This window comes from Salvia miltiorrhiza, chromosome 2 (assembly GCF_028751815.1).
Source record: "Salvia miltiorrhiza cultivar Shanhuang (shh) chromosome 2, IMPLAD_Smil_shh, whole genome shotgun sequence".
Taxonomy (NCBI): Eukaryota; Viridiplantae; Streptophyta; class Magnoliopsida; order Lamiales; family Lamiaceae; genus Salvia; species Salvia miltiorrhiza.
The window spans coordinates 58951820-58973832 of record NC_080388.1 but is presented as its reverse complement, the minus strand read 5'-3'; the positions used below and the strand labels follow the sequence as shown (position 1 = coordinate 58973832).

Below are 22013 nucleotides of genomic sequence, written 5' to 3'. Positions count from 1 at the left end.
TGATTTTAGATATTTAATGATTTTTAGATATGGAGATTGATTAAAAATTTAGAAAAAATTTGTATATGGATATCCTATCTTATATGGCGTCGTATAATCACTCTATTCTAATTTTTCTCAATTCTCATTCATTCTAATTTTTTTCTAAATTTTTAATCAATTTCATATCTAAAATTTATTAAATATCTAAAAAGAAAAATTAGAATAGAGTGATTGCTATTCACAGTAGCGGTCCTAAAATGAAGAGCAAAACTAATGGTGGAAGTTTGTCTTCAGCTATGAAAACGTGAAGGCTTCCCCACCACAAATCCAAACACATAAAAAACCCTACAATCTTCCAACGCTTTAGTACCTCACTACACACAGACAAAAAGCATGAGCTCCCATAATTCACATTCAAAAGTGGCCGTATTTTCATTGGCCATGGTGTTATACACCTGGTGCAGAGCATCATCGGCGCTGCACCCGGTGGTGTTAATACCGGGAGCCGGCGGCAACCAGCTGGAAGCCCGGCTGACGGGCACGTACAAGCCGTCAAGCCTGCTGTGCAACCGGTGGTATCCGTTGAACAAGGACCCGGATGGGTGGTTCAGGATCTGGTTCGACCCGAGTGTGCTGCTCCGACCCTTCACCAAATGTTTCAGTGAGAGGATGAAGATTTATTATGATCCTCATCTTGATGATTACCATAATGCCCCTGGTGTTGAGACTCGAGTCCCCTCTTTTGGCTCTACTGACTCGCTTCTCTATCTTGATCCCAATCTCAAGTAAGCTGAAAATCCGTCCACTTGTTCAATTAACATCTTACTTATTTAAAACTGCATGCCTCCGTATCTTTAATTTGTTCCACTTTGTCATGCCATCATTAGAGCTGGCAAAACGGGCGGGTCGGGCCAACCCGGCCCGGCCCGGCGGGCTTTTGAGATTGATCGGGCCGGGTCGGCCCGACCCGAAATTGACCGGGCTTCTAATTTTCAAGCCCAGCCCAGCCTCAATCGGACTATCGGGCGGTCGGGCCAAACCCGTCCAATAATTTTTTTTCCCTAAATCCTATTTTTATTTTTACAAAAAATTAAATAAACTAAAATTAAATACAAAATCTCCATTCTCAACTATGAAGCTTACTGTTTAAAAATATGAAATTAAATTGCATATTTGAAATCCTATTCCATGCAACTAAAGGTTTTCAGAATCAATATCCTACGTCCAATCATATCAAATCCATTTTTTTCCATTGAAACATATTATTTCGGGGCAAGAGTAGGAAAATCGGATGCAAAAAACAAAAGCAATTCTATTTTAACACCAAACGTTTTAATCTCCTCATTTCAGATTTATGGTTACATTAGGGAAGGAGGAAAGATTTTGAAGGTATACACCACTGCAAATCCAAACATATTACTCTTTCTTTTTTATTGAGATCCAAACAAATTGCTCTTGGGAAATATGCATTGGAGCATAATAAAAGCAGCTGCAGGGTGGTGTAGCGGTTGGATAGATAGAATTTTAGGATTAATAAAATTAAAAATAGAATACTTAATTAAAATAAAATTAATAAAAATAAATTCTATAAATTCAATCGGGCGGGCTTTTTAGCCCGAAAACCCCGGGCTCAATCAGCCCGACGGGTTGATTGGGCGGGCTTTTTAGGCCCGATTATTTTTGGGCCTATATTTTGTACAGCCCAGCCCAGCCCTAAACACGGGCGGGCTGGGCCGGCCCATCGGGCCGGACCCATTTTGCCAGCTCTAATTCATTCATACTTGAATTGGATTAATTGTATTATCTAAGTATGTGAAACAAAGTCTCACTATTGCAATTTTCAGATATATAACATCATACATGGAATCCCTAGTGAGATCCTTGGAAGAAATAGGCTATGTTTCCGGCCAAAACCTCTTCGGCGCACCCTATGATTTTCGCTATGGATTGGCTGCCCAAGGCCACCCTTGCAATGTCGGTTCCGAATTCCTCGACAACCTCAAAACTCTGATCGAATCGGCGAGCGATTCCAACGGAGGGAAGCCGGTGATCCTCGTCTCGCACAGCTTAGGCGGCCTCTTCGCCCTCCACCTTCTCGACCGGGCCCCGGCCTCCTGGCGCCACCGTGTCAAACACTTGATCTCCCTGTCCGCCCCGTGGGGCGGGACAGTTGAAGAAATGCTGACTTTTGCATCGGGGACCACGTTGGGCGTGCCCTTAGTGGACCCTTTGCTAGTCAGGGAGGAGCAGAGGAGCTCCTCTAGCAACTTGTGGTTAATGCCCTCGCCCGCAGTGTTTGATGGGGCCAGGCCCATCGTAGTCACGCCCAATGCCTCGTATTCGAGCACGGACGTGGCGCGTTTCCTAAGGGATATTGAGTTCCCACAAGGGGTCTGCCCTTATGAAACGCGCATTTTGCCTCTCGTGGAAAGGCTGCCTCCGCCGCCTGGGGTCCCCATCACGTGCGTGGTGGGGACCGGGGTGCAGACCGCGGAGACGTTGTTTTACGGGGAGGGTGGGTGGGATGAGCGGCCGGAGGTGGCTTATGGCAACGGCGATGGCACGGTGAACATGGTGAGCTTGCTGGCTCTGCAGACTGCGTGGGGTGGGGTGGAGAATCAGTCCGTTAAGGTGATCGAGATTGCTGGTGTTTCTCACACTGATGTGTTGAAAGATGAGGGTGCACTTGATGCAATTATTGCTCAAGTTTCTTCAATCAATTCTGAAATTTCTGCAGATTTAATTCATTTGTTTTGATGGACTATATAAACATGGACAAAATTTTGTAAATGATGTTCAATTTGATACCTTATAATACTATATAATGTGCACTGTATTTGTATTCGAACATATGGTATATAAAAAAGTTGGAAATACAAGTAACTGCTGAACTGTATGAATTTTCAATTCACAAGAATTTGAATTCTGTTAGCGAAATCAACCATATTCAATTAGTTATAAAAGAATAATAATGAGAAGATGAAATGAGTAAATTGCCCCTCCTATCTTGATGAATATTTTTAAATTTGCAATTGCCCCTAATGGATAAGCCACTCACTAGATAGGTGGGCCTCAAAAAGACATAATCTTTAAAATAATGTTGATTGTGTTTATCAAAAATCTTTTTTGACTGGTCTCAAAAAAAAAAAGAAACAATCTTTTTCAACTAATCATATCTAAGAGAAGTAAAAACCTAAAAATGGAAAAGCAAAATTAGATTCAATTTCATGGAACAGTTGTTGAGTTAGTTAGTTGGCGAACCAAGCTAGGTCACAACTTTCATCTTCTTCTCTCTCTTTTTGACACATATCATCTTATTAGCATAATGGATTTTCTATTTACAAATATTTTAGGTTGGGTTTGATCAATTAATAATGTATAAAAATTGTAAATTTGTAATTGTAGGTTGTCTATGTGTTAAAGATCAATGACTTTATTTATTATTAAAAAAAAAGGATTGAACTGGGAACAGTCTTGTTGATAAATGCATTATTAGTACAATATTTGTGATAGGAAATATATTAATGTTCGTGGAGAAAAAAATAAAGAAAATAGCTAAAATGCCTACAAAGTGATTATGGGATTTTATTTATACATTTGTTGAGTCAGGTTTGAATCTCAACAATAAAAATATGCAAAAAATCATAAATCGAGTTAGGAATAGAAGAATAATTGAACATATAAAGAGAAGAGAGAATTGTGATGGCTTTTTTTCTCACTTGAACCCGTTATTTCCTGTTTAGCATAAGATCTCCTTTTTATGGTATATCAACTAAATTTAAAATTAAAATCTAATACCAATGATCTATTAACGAAGGTTCATTGGGCCAAGCCTTGTTAAGAATTTTATGGCGAAAACCTAGTGAAAGAAACACCAGTAAAGAAAAAAGAGCATTTGGTCCAAACAATAAAATTCTGATAACATGTATTTTATATTTTTCAAAGCTAACGATTCTTTTTCAAGACCGTTGGATCTGATATGTGTCTTCAGGTCTGCTAACGGTCTTTGTGAAGCTTAACTTTTACTTTATTTTTATGGATATCTTCTTTGCCTCCGACTGATTTTGTTGACTCTGTTTAGGATTGACTTCGTTCAGGGCTTACTTGTTCAGAGTTGACTTTAGTGAGGGTTGACTTTGCTATTCGCTTAGTTCCATTACGCCTTGGACTTCTATTTCAATCTATAATCATATTTGAGATAGGTAACAAATATTTTGTACTCCATCTGTCCCATTCTAATAGACTAACATCTTTTTGTAGGAGGAAAATGGTGTGGTCCGCGCCAATTAAATACATTTTTTCACTCGAAATGGAAAACGAACATATTCTAATGAGACATCTAAAAAGAAAACGGGCATATTAGAGTGGAACGAAGGGAGTATTTGTTAATTTTGATAAAAAAAATGAAATATTAGATTTCTAAACCTCTATTTCATAGCTGAGTTGTGTGGAGTCGAACTCAAGAAAAATAATGCATAATAAAATTATATTTTTATTGTATTTATAATATGTGGGAATTATCACATATAGCCATCTTTCATAAAAACATAAGTTTTATAGCCCTAGTTTATAATAGATAAGTTATATAGCCATTTTAGACTTAAAAGGCTATAAAAACCCTTTGAATTTTTTATATATTAATAAAATTAAAGTATATTGTATATAAAAATATACAGTATTTTTTTCAATTGCACAAATGCAAATACTACTCCTAATTAAATATAACTGAAAAGTAATAAAACTTTTACTGTTTGAAATTTGACAGTCATACAGATATTTTAAAAAATAAAAGAATATAAAAACATTAAGGTCCACGTCAGCAGCGTAAAGCGGAGAAGACAAAATAATCATCACGAAAGAAACATTATCGTTCTTTCACCTTGTGCGAAAAAAAGCAAACAATTTTGAAATTCAAGGTCGATATCTCCACCAAACGACGTCGTAGGAACATGTCTTGGCTGGCTCGCTCCATCGCCGACAGTCTCCGCCTCGATGATGAAGAAGAAGATGCAACGGCGGCGGCGGCGGTGGAGGAGGCCATGAAGCCCGTAGAAGACTCCGTTCCACGACCCACTGCAAACGACACCATGCTCCAGGAGGATCACCCTCGCGACTCCGCGTTCTCAATCGAAGATCGCCGATCGGATAGTGATGGCGGCGCCAGTGGTAATCACGGTGTCGACGAAGATGTTGAAGGCGATTACGATCGCCGTGGAGTGAAAGAGGATTTATCGGAATTTCGAGAAAGTCTCACGCGTCAATTTTGGGGCGTTGCTTCTTTTCTCGCTCCTCCGCCTCCGCCTCCCCCTCCGCCGCCATTGTTTAATAGATCGAGCATACAATTGGAATCTGATCTGGCCGGTTCGGTTAATGCTGATGAGGAAGGGGAAGAAGAATTGTTGGAGTATGATGAGAGAGAGTCTGGTCAATCAGGGGAATCTGCAAATTCTTCACAATCGAAGGATGATGATGAAGATACTTTAGAGGATGCAGTAGGGATTACTGAGGAAGTGTTGGCTTTTGCGAGGAACATCGCGCATCATCCAGAAACCTGGTTGGATTTCCCAATAGAGGAAGAGGAATTTGATGGTAAAGAAACTGAATTTTGTGGGCTTAATTATAGTTATGTTGATTAGTAATGAAATTTAATTGATTCAGTTTGAGCTTTCCGTCATTGTCTGCTCTGACTATTTTTTTGGCATTACTTATGACCGTGTAGAATTGAATTGTTTGTGGATGGCTAATAGAATGAGAAAGGTGAACTATCTGTAATATGCTGTATAATCTGGTAAACCATTTTCAGGTGCTGTTAGTAATCAGTTCGAAACATTTGAAAGACAATGTCCTTAATTTCCCTTCAGATAATCGAACCAAGAATTATTCTTTTTCCTTTCATCCCAGATGGAGGATCTTTAGTTTGGGCAAGCTTGGCTCTATGTTTTATCTGGGGAACATGGCCTTTCTGCAATGCTTAAATTAGTTATCTTCGGAAATTGGTTTGATCTTTTAGAAGAGAGTGCACGTGGCAAAGACAAATATGGAGCAAGCTCGGTACGTTGACTTCATCTTGTAGGATTGAACCTGAACTAGGGATGATGCATACAGTCAATAAATAGAAGATTTTGATGACTTGTGGTTCCCTCGGGGATTGACACCTATAGTATAGATCAGAAAAGTAGATTTATCTAGCTGACTTCAGATAAGTATGGAGATCTAACTTTCCTGAGTACACTTTCAGTGTCAATCTGCAGATTGCATATTTCTGATAGAGCTGTTTCCTTTCATCCTAGCTAAGACGACTAAATTAGAGCCAGTATAAAAGTGAACCATTTACCTGCAGCAACTCTGTGAATTTTGGTAGAGGGCTAGGCTGGTCTTCATTTCTATCTAGAGAGAACAAACTCATTATACTTTGTATAAATGGTCTTTGATAGTCTGAACGATTCTCATTCTACATAATAGCAAGTAGATTTTCTCCTTTAGAAATAGGCTTTCCCTTTTAACTTCGAATTCTATAAAATTATCTTTCAGGCTTTCAGCACTTTCTTCTTCCAAGATATCCAATTTGTTGACCCTATTCTGACTTCTGGAAACTCTATCTTCGACTTTTACGAAGAACAGTTTTTTCCTTGATATTTTAATGTTGACATTTTTTTGGCTGTTTTATTTTTGCAGTGTAAGCAGAGAACTCATTTCAGAACTTTGAGTCTTTTGCTAGTTCACTCATAAAATGAAACTGCCTGTGTTCAAACTGTTGCTACCTTTTATCCTTTTCTCAATAATTTAGTGTATAAAGGCCGAATTTATTCTCTTGCCACATAATCCACGGGTGAGCATGTCCCTGAAAAGAACAGTGGTTAAAGGCCGATTATATAAATGCTTACACACAGAAGACATGGATGCATGATGCGTATAATTCAATGCTTTTTACTGATTTGTTCCTATTTTGAGTTGGAACGGAAGTCTTGATTATTTTTGGTCAACGAATCCACTTACAGCTATTATAATGTGCGTCTTATGATCCTAAGGGTATGTTTGCTTTTTATCCCCCTAAATAGAGGGATAATATAATGAGGTATAAATTTATCACTTCACGTGAGACCACATTTTTTATACTCCCTTCTGTCCCATAAGAAAGTATCATTTTTTTCATTTTCGTCTTGCCCATAAGAAAGTATCACTTCTATTTTGGGACATAACCCCAAACATTATCTACCACATATTATCATTTTTTACAAAAAGTAGTGGGTCTCTTTCTCTACTCAACATTTTATCTGCCAAACATTTCATAAAACCCGTGCTATCTCCCAAGTGATACTCTCTTACGGGACAAAGGAAGTATCTTGTTTGGTTTGAATGATAATATATTTATCCACTCCTCATAAGGTGGTATAAAATTATACCACCCTCCCTTAGGTATAAAATTATCCCTTTCTCAAGGGAAAAGGTTTTGCCCAAAAATTTATACCATCTGCCCGGATTTTGTATTACATCAAAGCAAATGAGGTTTAAGGTGGTAAATGGAGCTTATCCCTTCTTTATACCTCAAAGCAAACACACCCTCAATGTTAAAATATTCGTATATCTATATGTTGATGGCCTTTCTAATCTAGTTATCATCTCTCTTTTTCGACTTTTACAGATTTTGATATATCCGAGGCCCAGTACAAGCATGCATTGGCTATTGAACATTTAGCACCAAGATTAGCTGCTCTCAGATTTGAACTTTGTCCAGTCCATATGGGTGTGGGCTACTTTTGGATGGTCTACTTCGTTCTTCTACACTCAAGGTTAAATAAACATGATGCTAACCTGCTGTCTTCGCCACAGGTTAGTTGTTATTAATGCATAAAGCATTAGTGTGCATTCACATATCAGTATTTTGGTTCTTTCGACAAAATTGCAACATGTTTTGACCCAGATTTTAAATTCAATAACTTAAACCTGCAGTCTGTTTGGATAGTGGTTCCTTGTTTCATTTAGTTGGGGTTCCATGGTTATCATTTTTGGGATAATCAATAGAGTGCTTCATGTTTAGTATAGATAGGTACTAGGCACACGACTAACCCCCTCCCCCCTCACACACACACCTAAGTATACATGTATAACATTCAGTAACTTTGATGTTGTTGTTGGCTCAGTGATTCAATTGTTAGAACTTTGATGTTAGAATGATTACATGAGCACAAAACATTACTGATTTTAAAATTGGCTTCGGATTTACTAGAGAATGAGCATGGCATCATATCTTCACTTCTTCATGGAACTGATACAGAGAATGAGAATTTTACTTCAAAGAATACTCCCTCCTATTCATAGTATAACTCTTTTTGGAACTTTTAGTTATTTATATTTTAAATAACGTTTTTCAGTTTAATACCAAAGTTGCCCTCATTAACTCTCCTCATTTTGTCTTTTTTATGTTTTTCATCAAATAAAGAATGTTTCATGAAGGATAAATTATCATTAGTTAAGTTTAATTTGGGTATAATTTTTTTTATCAATGCGTGAAAAAGTCTAGAAAGACTTATATTATGATATCAGGGAGTATATATGCAATTCTTCTATTGTTTTCTTGTGCTGTCAAAATTCAAAGCACTTCTTCGCTCTTGCCTTCCTAATCCTAATGTACTGCTGGTTCTCAGTTGAAGCAGATAGCTTAACTGTCTCACATTTTCACTTACTCTTTTCTATTCTTCCTATTAATTATGGAAGTTAAAGTTGGGTGAAGAGTGTCAAGTTCTTATTACTAAGGCTGCTGTTATTGCAGATAAAGCAAAAATTGTGCTATAGAAATGTATTAAGTGAATGCAATTAGTTTCCCTTATTTGTATTATTCATTTGCAGCTTGTGCAAGCGAGGGCCGTGTGGATGCACGAGCTACAAAAGCAAACTAAAGGGGACTCCTATTGGTCAGGAATAAGTAGTTTCCAATCCAAAGGTAGCACAGATTCACCTCGTGAAAATATTGTCTGCACCTATGATGATGTTCAGTATGGAAATGAGTCAGACTGGAGGTCGGTTTCTGAATCTTCAACGCATCAAATGGCCGCTGAGCATGAGATTGAGAAGCACGTACTTGATGAAATTGAGTTTGTTGACAAGTCTGTTATCAAGGAAGATCCACCACCCAAACTTCTGGATAAGGAGATTGTTGTGGGTTCTTCCATTGAAATTCCTATGCCAGTTGTTGTGGTTGTTACTAATGATGATGATGATGACGATGAGGATGCCTGGCTTAAGGATGACTCGGACTTAATAGGGTATACCGGCACCTCACTTAGTTTGAATGAAGATGATATATCGTTTAGTGATCTGGAGGACGATTTAGACTCCACTCTGCCCTATAAATACAAAACATCTTCAACTGAAAGGAGTAGAACAACCAAAACTCCATGAGTCGGGAAGATCGCTCTAGAGATCATCACTTGGGGGACGTGAGTGGAACTTGTGCCGGCCTTTCTCAGTCCTTGCACGGATCACTCGTATACTGGTTTTCCAGATTGAAGGAGCCACGAGTCTTGATCGTGCTTGGTTGTGTATGATTTACTATACTTCTGGCAACACCATCCTCGAACCCTAGCTGCTGAAGTTTGCTGCACACGATGAGATCACAGCTGAGGTAATTTTAGATGATCTCATAGATATACTATATTGTATGTTCACTAAAAGCAGTGAGCAGGAGCACTTTTTTCTTGTTTATGTGTTATTTGATTTCTTGAAAAGCTGAAGCAAACAGCTTTTATTAGACAACTATAGATTCAAATGTAAGATTTCAAACTACAGGCCTACAGCTGTTTGGATGTACATATGACAAGAAAATACAATAAGCATAAATTGTTGAATGAATTTGGTCTGTGGTAAATTGATGTGAAAATTTTCTTCACAACAACCCCTAGTTAATGTTATAGGTTGTGGTTGGTTGTAATATTCAATGTTATCTAACTGCATGCTCTCTTTGAAAGAGCCACCTATATATTGGATAGATGATTATTTTAAATTACAGGCCGAATTTTTAGCCCATTGTGTGTGTTTAGATTTAACTTTAAAATATTACAAGTATTATTTGTATTTCTTTTCATTGTTTATTTAAAAGCTCAAGTAAAAAAAATTGGCCAACTTAAGCTAATGTGTTTTAAAGAAAAATGCATCAAAACCAATGATATGCCTACAAATAATCTTAATGCTTTTTTTTAATGCTAAAAAACCAACGATTTTTTTTAAAAAAAATTACCCGAAAATTGTGACTTGGCTATAAACAACAGAGATAAGTATAGATTAATATTTTCAAGTCTGGGCTATAATTTAAGATTAACTATTAAAGAAATTATCAACTAGTCTTACAAACAATGTCAAATTTAAATCCCTTTATTGCAATTGAAGTAACTGTTCATCTTACTTTAGCTAAACATTTCTTTTATAATCGTAGCTCTGAGTTTTTAGTATTTTTTTTTGGACAAGAGCCTTATATTTGTTACTCCTTTTAAAATAAACAAAGCCGTACAAATTAATTAATACTGTACATTTATTCAAAAGTGACCTTACATGGAATACAAATGTGTAGCTTAGTTTTAGATGCTTAGAAATTTAAACGTGGCTTTGACTATAATTAGATTAATATCTTAACTTTCCATGAAAAATCGAGTTAACAACCAACAACCACTGATACTTTTCTAATGACTTGTAAGAAGTCTTGCGCTTTGTTAGTTAGGACCAATTAACGTGTAATTTGCAACATCTTTAATGAGAGGGACTAATATTTAGATAAAATAAATAAATAAAATTTGGTCACGTGATCCTGATCGCAGAAGCACGTGACAAATGCCTTCAACCATACAAGATTCCAAGCGAATGGATATTGAATTACTTCCTTCCTATAAACAGACAACAAATGTGAGCCAATCTTTCAATCTGAATCCCTAAAATTAAAATTCCACCCCTTTTTTCCATTGATTTTCCCTCTCTTTTCCCCCTCTCTATTTTTTATGCACCACAATTTTGACTAGCACAACTCTCTCTCTCTCTCTCTCTCTTCGACGACTCATCGTCCCAGGTGCGTATGATCAAAACTCATCCCCATTTCTCTTGTAATTGCATCGAGACATCATTTACGTGCGTGAATAAGTGGATATATACTGTCAAGTTGCAATTTTTGGAGGGGGGTTTCTGAGTAATTATTAGACCAATCAGAGTTTAGCGAGTACCGAGGAGGAGGGTTCTTGATATATGCAATTTTTATCCTAATTTTTCGATTGAGGCGAAGAACTCTTCTCTGTTTCTTGTTTTCTTTCTTCTTCGACCCCGGGGTTTGAATTTTGTTGAGCTCTGGGGGTTCACTGCTTTCTTTCGTATTCATATTTAGTTTGCTTCGAGTTCTTTAATCTAGGTGTTTTAGAGTTCTGGTGTTTTTATTCGTTTTAAGCTCTATGGATAGTGAATTGGTGAAAAGGGGTTTTGATTTCACTAGAAGGAAGAAGAAATGGTTAATTGTGATGGGATTGGTTGGGATTTCTAGCTACGGTGTGTATAGGGCGTATCACATGCCGTCTGTAGCTAGAAAGAGAAAAAGAATCTTGAAGTTGTTAGGATCCCTAGTTTCAATGGCTGAAATGGTTTCTGATTCCGCGGAGATGATGACAGTGGTGTCGAGGGATTTAAAGGAGTTTTTGGAGTCTGATTCGGACGAAATTCCTAATAGTTTGAAGCAGTTGTCTAAGATTGCTCGCTCTGTAGAGTTTTCTGAGTCAGTAGCTCGTCTTTGCCAGTCGATGACAGTAGGCGTTTTGAGGGGTTATAAGGTAGAGAATAGCGCGAGTGACATTCAAGAAGATGGCAATTCGAGCTTTTCTGATAGGCTTATAGATAAAATGATGTCGGATGCTGGTACAGGATTTGTCTCGGTTGTTATTGGTAGCTTTGCTAGGAATTTGGTGTTGGGGTTTTATGCTAATGGTGAGAACAGCCACTCGGGCGTGATCCATGAGAAGTCAAGTTCCTCATCGTTGCCTACGTGGTTAACTGTGGTGGCAGATGATAAATGCAGAGTATTGGTTGCTGATTGCATCAAGACTTTCGTTAGCACTGCTGTTACAATCTATCTTGACAAAACTATGGATGTCAATGTCTATGATGAGATGTTCTCGGGCTTGACTAATCCTAAGCATCAGAATAAGATGACAGAATTCTTAGTTTCTCTCTGTAATGGGGCTGTCGAAACTCTTGTAAAGACCTCTCACCAAGTGCTGACAGCTTCTCCTAAGAAGGGATCGAGCGGCTCTTATTCAATCATTGATCCGAGTGAAGCTTCAAACTTTGGGGACAAGATGGGATTAGATGCAGAAACTCGTCTGAGAAGAGATGGGAATGGTCATGTTGACCTTCAGAGTAACGGATGGGTCAGTAGTGTTTCATCGACATTGGCTGTACCGAGCAACAGGAAGTTTGTTCTTGATGTCACTGGGAGAGTGACATTTGAGACGGTTCGATCTGTCATTGAGTTTTTCTTGTGGAAAGTATCCGAGGGCTTGAAAAGAAGTGTGAATGTGGTTCACGACGAGGTTGTGGAGAGGGGATATGAAGTTGTGAGATACGTTGGGGCCAAGTCCACCATTATTCTCACCATTTGTCTCTCACTGTTTCTACATATCCTAGGCAACAGTAGGGCATTGGTGACTGCTTAATGTGATTGCGTTTTTGATCTCATAACGCTCAAAGGAAAGCACACTACGGATAATCTGTCTGTCTATCATCTCCAACGTCTTATCTCCTCCCACGTCTCTGCAAAAAATCAAGAAACTTCTTGTTTTCCAAATTGGCTATGAGAGAAAGCAATCCTACATACAAGTTGTTGGCTCCATGGTGAAAAGCTACTGTCATCCGAGTGCAGATACCACGTTGAAGGAGCTAGATATCCAGAAGCAGATGATGTAGTAAGCAAACTGAACAATTCATAGTTATTTATATGTTTTACCCTTTCTGTAGCACATGAATTGATCTATTATATACAGTTTAGAATCTTTTTACAATTTGTACTGTTAGTGGACATGAATTTGTACAGAATATATGATGACCACTTGTTCTTATTCCCTATATTTGAACATTGTTTTAGAGATTATATGATGGGTTGTGTTTCCCCTTTTACCTACAGTAACTAATCTGCTGCATTATTCCAACAGAGCAACCCTTTTGTTATGGACTCTGCAAATGTTGCTACCATATTTATCTGTTTCTCAATAATTTAGTGTGCTCTTGCAATGTAATCTAGTGGTGAACATGTGGTTAAAGGCTGAGTATATGAATGCTTACACACACAACACATAGTTGCTACTGATTAGTTCCTACTTTGGGTTGGAATGCGAGTCTTGATTATTTTTAGTGAAAGAAAATGCAGTTACAGCTACGATAATGTAAATGTTTAAATATTTTTATAAAATATACATTTTCTTTCTTTTCTGAATTGAATTGTGTTAGGTTGTTTGTGGAATTATTTCTTTTGTGAAGGCTCAAAGTCGGAAAGTGAGAAACTTGAAGGTCTTATATGCAATATATAAGTAGTTAGTTATGCAGATGGACAGCTCATATTCAGGAGCTATTCTTAGCCGTTGATCCAGATCTTAGATTAGGTATATTCTCAGCCGTTGATCCAGATTCTTTCTTGTATTTGGTGAGGTAGCGTGAGATTTATCTGTATCTTCTTCTTCTTGTGAGGGAAAAAATCTGAGAGAGCAGTTGCAAAGGAAAAAGAGAGTGTTGAGAGTTGAGTATATACTTGTGTGTGTATTGTGAGTACTCTGTGAGAGAGTTCTTCACATTCAACTCGAGAGATCATCTTTGTAATTTTCTTCTTGTTTTGTTGCAGTAATAAAAGGCTCTATTCACCTTCCCGTGGACGTAGGATTGGCAACAATCCGAACCACGTAAATCTCATAGTGTTTTCTTAGTTGTGTAAATTGTTTGTGGCTGTTGAGAATCATTGCTTATTGTTGATTTGTTGCTGTTGATCTTGGTGTTGGAGTTGATCGGAGATCAATCTAAACTTACAAATTGATAATATGTTGATGTTTTTTCTAATCTAGTTATCAATTATCATCAACTACCATTTTGATTAAATTTTATTCTGGTTTAAATAAATTTGTGTTTGATCTTCGCGAGTACGTTCATCCATGCGATACACAGGAAATATTGAAATTAAATAATATATTTAAATAAATAAATATAAATATCAAATAATTAAAATATAAATAAATATAAAATATATTTTAAAAATAAAATAATCCACTTCAATTTTTCAATATAACTCCGAATTTGATAACATAGATTTTCAACTTTATATAAAGTGTAATGATTATTATAATTATTAAATAAATTTAAATTATTTGATAATGAAAATTATCATTACACATTATTATTATAGAGTATTACACATCATGATAAATAAATATTTTCATACACAAACATAAATAAAAAAAAATACTCCCTCCGTCTATGATATTGTTGCTAGTTTTACCATTTTGTTCCGTTCACAATATTATTTTCACTTCCATTTATAGCAGTAAGGTTCACAAACTCAACTTTCAACAATAGTGGGATCCAAACTCCACTCACAACAATAACCATTATTATCAACTGCAATATCGTGGACGGATGGAGTATAATTTTTTAATTAAGAGAGAAAAAATAAAATATTTTTATTTTTTTAATTTTTCATAACTTATTCATTTTAAATTTATTTTTAATGATTTTTATACCATATAAAAGATCTTGTCACGAACTTAAATTTAAGATACATATTGAATATTTTTTTCATCACAATTTTTTTATAATGTTCAGAAAAAAAAATTAAAAAGAAAGAAAAATAGTGAAAAAAAATGATGGGAGAACAGAGAGAAAAAGGGGACACCAAGCGGTTATCCTCCCTTTACATATAGATTTCTCTAAATTTAATACTAGTAGTTATCCTCAAAGGGGACACCAAGCGGTGCGAACTCTTGGATGTGAACAGTGAGGTCTAGGGTTCAAACCCCACTGCTCCCACTGCTCCCCCTTCGCCAAGTCAAAAAAAAAAAAAATACTAGTAGTTTTTTTAAAAATGTTTATTGTAATTGTTAATTACTTTTATTTAGTTTTTAGTTATAAATGGTTAATTAAGGTTTATTATTAGGAGTTACAGTTATATCCAAACTATTTAATCATATTATCTTTAGGTTTTAAACTTTTAGTCAATAAACAACTCCCTTCGTTCATGATAAGTGTACCATTTTGTGAGTACATGAATTTTAATAAAATGATTGATAGATATATTTTTAATGAAGAAACAATCCTAACCACATAGAATTATAAGGATTGATGTGTGCTAGATGGTTTTTTTTTGGTAAATAAAGAATGGTTGTAATGTTGAATAATAAAGGCCAAGTATATCACTTTTTCATAAAAAGAAAGTGTTACTCTACATCTATGTTGCATAGGTACGAAGGTGCGAATGTGGGGGCGATACGATACGAGTACGGGGATACGGGTTTTTAAAAATTATAGGGTGCGATTCGGCAATGATACATCTAATTATTAAAATTTTATGATATATAATGTTTATAAAATATATACAATTTAAATTTTCTTAAATTAATTATATGTAATTTACATTTTATTTTACCCAAAAGTTAAGCATTTTCAATTATATAAGTTAATTGAGCAACAATATAACGATTCAAATATTATTAGTCCAATATATAAGTCACGACTGAAAATAAAATTATCAAAATAACCTTGTGTAGGCCTTTCGTGCACGAGATGCGTGAATTTCGCCTATGGAATTTGTGAATCCGGTTTATTTTTATAAATTATTTTAAAAGATACGCCACATGGCGAATCGGGTGCGAATCCGACGAGAATCCGAGATAATCGCACCCTAAAAGAATCCGATTCGTCGTACATGCTAATTTTTGAAGAATCCGTGCATCATAGCTCTACATAGACGCTGAATAAGGGATGTGCTATATTTATCGGGGACAAATGGAGTATTTCCTCAATCCATTTCTCCACCACATAAAAATCACCATCAATTATATTAAAACTTGTGCACACCAAAAGTAAGGGAGAGTATATATGCCCAAAAAGTAGAGTAGGTAGTTAAATGGGGGACAAAAATTTAGAGGCAAATAGGTAGTTGATTGGTGGACGGAGTGAGTATATTTTTTTAGTTTTAAGGCATTTAGTTAACAAGCTCTTATTGGGGAATTATTCTACTAATAATATTTAGGTTGTTTCTCTATTGAGATGCCATATATGAAATGAAGGATAGAACTATAGAAGTATAATTGGAGTTGAGAAAACCAAAATATATATTTATTTTTTATTTTATAAATAAACTCATTGTAAGCACAAAAGTTGCATCCCGCCACCATTAATGTGTTATGTAGGCAGAAAAGCATCAACTCCTTAAAGAACTGATGGTTGAATTATTACCCTACACTAAATTTAAGTGGTAATATCAAAATAAAGGCTAGCTAGTTTAATAAAAACAAAGTGTTCAATTATTTTTTCTTTTTGTCCAAATCTTTTTAAATTGTTATCAATATGTTTATAATTTTATCTACTAATCGAAATTATAGGTAATGGAAGCTCATACGGTGTATTTTGCTAAATGGAGAAAGATATTTTGTCGATGTTACACTTACTTCATTTGACAGTTTTAAATAATGAACTAAAATGCTAAATGCAAGTAAAAACGGACACTATGAAAATATGAATTGGATTTATTCTGATCGTATTTCTCCCGATATAAAAGAAAAGAAAATATAAGAAATTTGTCTTTTAAGGGTGCGTTCTCTTTAGTTGTAAATTTATTATGGGAAAATAAAGAATAAACAAAATTTCATCCTTTAAATCCTTCCTTTATTTTCTTACATTTCCTACTTAACCCTTACTCATTTCTTTGGAGGGATAATATTATCCCTCCTTTGTAGTGTAAATGAAGAATGAGTAAGGGTCAAGTAGGAAATATGGGAAAAGAAATGAAGGATTTAAATGGTGAAATTTTGTTTATCCTCCATTTTCTCATGATAAATTTACAATCAAAGAGAACGCACCCTAAGAATATAAATACCGTCCTAATTAAAAAAATTATTGGTCATTACCTATAAAATTACAAACGGTATAACTTTAGTAACGTACGGTTTTCCCTGTCTACCAATCGAATTTCTAGATACCAAATACTAAAATATTTTTTTTATTAATTAATTAGTTTTGTCCTATATATCGTTACTATCTCGATGATTTTTATTTCAATTACTTTCGATTCGCTGGCAAGTGGCAACACTATCAAAGGATAGATTATTACAATGTGAATACATTCAAGATTATTACATGCATTTCGTATGTCTTTATCTCTGTGTCCAAGTGAAATAAATACACCACACATGCATGTCCAATTATTGGCCATAGTTTCGCACATGCAACTCCTCCAACTTCATAACTCGTAAAATTCGTAGGAAACATATATTCTTTTATATCTATCTACAGTATCTGTTTGTATGATGATAATGGAAGTGGTTATTATACAAATTAAATTTATTATATAAAAGTAGTTCATTATGAATTTGCTATGAAATATTATGAATTTGCTACAAAATATTATGAATTCAAAAGAAATAAATTTGTTGTTTTGGACTATAAATTCAAGCATTCAGTAAAATTATATTCTGTGATTACCCGGTTGTTATCATCAAGGATGAGGTAGTTTTTTAGCTTTGCCTTTATATGAAAGGTAGCACAATAGAGGGAGTGATGATATTTAATTACATTAAAGAGATCATCATTAATTCTTGACATTTCAAAGTCTTTGCTAATGAAGTAAAGTTACTTTAGTATAATATTGATTTTAACTTTATTACTTTTTTGACAAAATAAATTTGAGGGCAGTCTAGGGCATGATGATAATTGGGAAACATGATGTGCAAAAATATAATAAAGTATTAAAAGGTCAATAATGAAATTGATTCTGATCGAGCATGTTTATTCACTTTTGAGCTGTCCTAAATAATAATGTCTTGTTTAATTTATAGATGCTTTACTATGAGGCTTTCTAGCATAATAAGTGAGGGGATATTTATATAAATTAAATGCATACAAATATACAATTATAATACACATGAACATGATGGGATTGACTTTGAAGGTGAGAATATTTGGTTATTTTAAGTCGATATATATGTAATGCATGGTGAAATAATTTGTGACGAGATCTGATTCGATCGAGGCATGTATCGACTTGTTATTTTTAGTAAGACATTATCTAATTAAACTTTTGAAAGCTATATTTGTTCATTAGTAATTAAATTACTTGGTCAGGGACTAAAAGTTTAGAAATGTGAAATTGTTTAATTAATTAGACGGTATTAGTGATATTCTTGTAGAAAGTTGTGTATTTTACCCAATCAACCATAAACTAATTAATGAAATAGAAAAAAATGATTTATTTAATTTATTTTAAAAATTAGTTATTTTACAATATTATCTACATTATAGCTATTTTTTTATTTTTTGGTAATTTGTTATTTTATTTTTCAAAAAAGTAAATAAAAAAGTACGAATTTTTTTAAAAAATAAATAACTATATGCTTCTCAAATCCCGATCCCACATTATGAAGTACCAATATAATAAAATAATTAAATTATTTTTTATTTTAAAAATATAATTTAATTAAATCATTTTTTTTCTATTTAACTAATTTATAGACAATCACAGTACGTGTTGTTGTTTAGGATCACTCTTATTCCTAGATCCAAGTATTTGATATTAATAACCTTTTAAAAGAGCTTTCAGAAACAGAAAAGGGAGTAAATCAAATATTCACACGGCCATATATCATATATGCTTCTCGAATCCCGATCCCACATATTATGAAGCCACTAGAAAAGAGAACAATTAAAAACCTTTGATTTATACATGCACGTGTTGGCCTAGTGATATTAGGTTAATGTCCAGCATTTGAGATTTTAGATTCGAGTCATTTGTCCCGCGATTATTTAAATTCTTTATTTACTTATGTAATTTATCAAAAAAATATATACATATTTGATTCATTATATCCTATTAAACATGTTAATTAATACTAGTAAAAAAATTATAATTAGAATATGCAGTTTAGTTGGTAAAACTTTTTCATTATAATTAGTAATTAAGTTGATGAGTCGAGTTATCTAGAGAGTTTAGAGTCCATGTGGGTGAAAGTGTGTGTAATTACAAAAAATAGAAAATATACTCTCTTCTTTTCGAAATAATATACACATCTTTTTCGGTATTAATTTTAAGAATATTAGTTGAGTGTGTCAGTGGAGAAATTGGTTTATATTATTTATAGTGTTGTGAGTGGAGAAGGAAACTTGCAACAATATTTATTGTAAATAAATTGAAATGTTAAAATTTTAAAAAATAAGAAATTATCGAAAAATAAAAGTTACGCATGCATTTTTATGAAATGAACGAAAATAACCAAGTTTGCATATGTTTATGAGACAAAGGAAAAGGGAGGCGTCTACTATAATTTTGCGCCCATGAATGATATGATTATGCTACAAGGACCACCATGTAATATTGTATACATATACAATATTCATATATGAAAATGATGTATTATAAATAGACAAATGAATCTCAATCACATGCAAAGTTATATGTGGTACTAACAATATTTCACCAGTTTGGAACGATAAATATGTGAACTGGATGATATACGATCATTCTGCGGTCGAAATTGAATATACTACCACTAAAAAAATTAATTTAAATTAATAGGACAATGAATAACACACGTTAATAAATTATAAATTTGACGATTTTATGTGTTTTAATTAGAAAATCGTTTAAATCGCATTAAAAGTGATATTCTTATCAACAACTTCGTTAATGTAGTGGATCATATAAAAGGAGCTCTCAACGGAAAAAGAAAAAAGAAAATCATACATTGTGCGTTGGTTAGTATGACAAGAGTCGTTAATATATGCTCGATGTTAAAGTTTTTATATTTGAATCCATTATCATGAGAGCTTTATTAAATTATTTTTTCAAAAAAAAAAATCATACATTTCATGTAACTTAATTAATATCAAACACATATATTAATTCGATATTTTAAAACACCATATCTCGATTTCACAAAAAAAAGAAAGAGTAAACAGTTGAAGATGTGAATTCCATCTTACATTTGGAGATTAATATTATTTACTTGCAACAATCAATTCTCATCAACAAAGGCTCTAGCTTTTTTACCTTTGCCTATTATCCTTCGCCTATTCCTTCTGGCATCATGATCGGCTCTGCAATCTCCGCCGTTGAAGATCAAAGGATTGACTTCGTCTCCAAAATCATCTTCGTAGGTTGAGATTCTGATGCACGAGCATCTCTCCAATGAGGCGAAGAACGCGCCGGTGATGCCGTTGACTAGCCACATGGCGACTCCGTCGAGCTTGGCGCAGCCGGAGGGCGCCCGAGCTGCCCTCGGCGCGGCGGAGCGGGCGGTGAAGGTGGAGGCTGCCATGAAGAGTGGAAGAATGTGTTGAGTGAATAAGTAATGGCAATGTAGAGAGAGAGAGAGAGAAGGGTTGATAATGATTTGGGTTTTGTTTGTAATTAATTAATACTCCATATGGGAGGGGATCTAAAGGTGTAATTTGATCGAAGATTTGTAATCACTAATCAAGCATCACGCGTGATGTTATTTAGTTATTATTATTACGCTTATGGATACTTTGCCCCTATTGTAGTGTTTTGCTTTTAAAAAAATTAATTTAAATTTATTACTATATTTTAGTATAATTAACTATAATATTCACTAATCTAACTATGGATTATAATTATTTTTTTATATCTATTTTTCAGTTTTTGAATTAATAATTAATTATTAGAGTTGCTTAATCCAAAGGTGTGTAGATGATTTTTTAAAAATCTTATTTTTTGTTGATAAGTATCAATTAAGATTTTTTTATATAATAGGAGTAGTATTTATATTTTTATAACACATATTTGTAAAATAGTGAAAGTAATAATGAGACAATGTAAGACATAATAAACTAGCTAGCATGAGATGTATATTGTAAAGTTCGGTTAATTATAAAATGTATGATATGCATATCGAATTAAAGATCGCGACAAATGCTATAGTTTAATTTGATATATTTTATATAAATATTGGATTTAAAATGTAAAAGTTATATTTATTTAAAGATTAAAACTTAACAAACTTCTTTCTCCTTTCTCATCTTTTTTCGAATAAATCTATTTTCAATTATTTTTTATTTTATTTTATTTTACTTTTTTATTCTATCGTAAAATCAATTTTTATTAGTATGATTTTTTTCTATATTTATTTCGAATATGTTCAGTTAACTTATACTCCTATGTTTTTATTATATTTATAAATATGATAATTGAGTTTATATCAATTTTATATACATAAAGAAATATAAAAACATTTCGTGTGCATTGCACAGATGCAAATTCTAGTGCTTATTCAAAGATATAATTTTAAATTTGATTTTTAAATATTGCAGTTACAATACTATCTTCAAATGTTTTTGCACGAGCAACATTATCTCAAAAAGAAAAAGTAATAAAATATTTTGTTTTCATCGGTGACGGCGTATACAACAGATAAAGTTTGTTCAAAAAATTTGGGAATGGTGTAATCGATCGTAGAATAAAAAATGTGATGTCATAATTATAGTGTATTATTTGAACCTCTAAACTACTGAATCGAAAAAATGTGTTTTATCTAGGGGTGAACAGCGAGTCAGACTCGGATAGATCCCGACCGGCCCGTTGGATTTGATTGATCGAATTTTTTGAAATGTTGGACCGACCAGGATCGAATCCTAGGTGTGGACCGACCCGAGACTGGACCGAACCCGAACAATGGGTCTAGTTCGGTCCGGATCCAACCCGCCGACAATGTAATTTTTTTTTCTTTCTGTTTTGCACTTAATTTTATTAATATTATTATAAATATTAAATATATAAATTTAATACATTACAGGTA

The 22013-nt window shown here is 34.1% G+C and overlaps 3 protein-coding genes across 3 annotated transcripts; all 3 read left to right on the top strand.

The window, feature by feature from the left end:
* The first annotated feature begins 343 nt into the window (after positions 1–343).
* On the top strand, positions 344–2826 carry LOC131010690 (lecithin-cholesterol acyltransferase-like 1). Its single transcript, XM_057938351.1, has 2 exons — positions 344–767; positions 1827–2826. The coding sequence occupies exons 1-2, from the start codon at positions 376–378 to the stop codon at positions 2737–2739; spliced, it is 1305 nt and encodes a 434-aa protein (XP_057794334.1). The 5' UTR covers positions 344–375; the 3' UTR covers positions 2740–2826.
* Positions 2827–4755: 1929 nt separating this feature from the next.
* Positions 4756–9831, top strand: LOC131010687 (uncharacterized). Its single transcript, XM_057938347.1, has 3 exons — positions 4756–5571; positions 7625–7812; positions 8830–9831. The coding sequence occupies exons 1-3, from the start codon at positions 4932–4934 to the stop codon at positions 9379–9381; spliced, it is 1380 nt and encodes a 459-aa protein (XP_057794330.1). The 5' UTR covers positions 4756–4931; the 3' UTR covers positions 9382–9831.
* A 1010-nt stretch (positions 9832–10841) lies between these two features.
* Positions 10842–13096, top strand: LOC131010691 (protein PHLOEM PROTEIN 2-LIKE A10-like). Its single transcript, XM_057938352.1, has one exon. It carries the CDS (start codon positions 11409–11411, stop codon positions 12660–12662), a length of 1254 nt encoding a protein of 417 aa, XP_057794335.1. The 5' UTR covers positions 10842–11408; the 3' UTR covers positions 12663–13096.
* The last annotated feature ends 8917 nt before the right edge of the window (positions 13097–22013 follow it).

Coding starts and splice junctions, on each gene's coding strand:
- LOC131010690 (XM_057938351.1), top strand. CDS start 376: ATGAGCTCCCATAATTCACATTCAAAAGTGGCCGTATTTTCATTGGCC. Junction 768..1,826: donor TATCTTGATCCCAATCTCAA/GTAAGCTGAAAA, acceptor TGCAATTTTCAG/ATATATAACATCATACATGG.
- LOC131010687 (XM_057938347.1), top strand. CDS start 4,932: ATGTCTTGGCTGGCTCGCTCCATCGCCGACAGTCTCCGCCTCGATGAT. Junction 5,572..7,624: donor AGAGGAAGAGGAATTTGATG/GTAAAGAAACTG, acceptor CGACTTTTACAG/ATTTTGATATATCCGAGGCC. Junction 7,813..8,829: donor ACCTGCTGTCTTCGCCACAG/GTTAGTTGTTAT, acceptor ATTCATTTGCAG/CTTGTGCAAGCGAGGGCCGT.
- LOC131010691 (XM_057938352.1), top strand. CDS start 11,409: ATGGATAGTGAATTGGTGAAAAGGGGTTTTGATTTCACTAGAAGGAAG.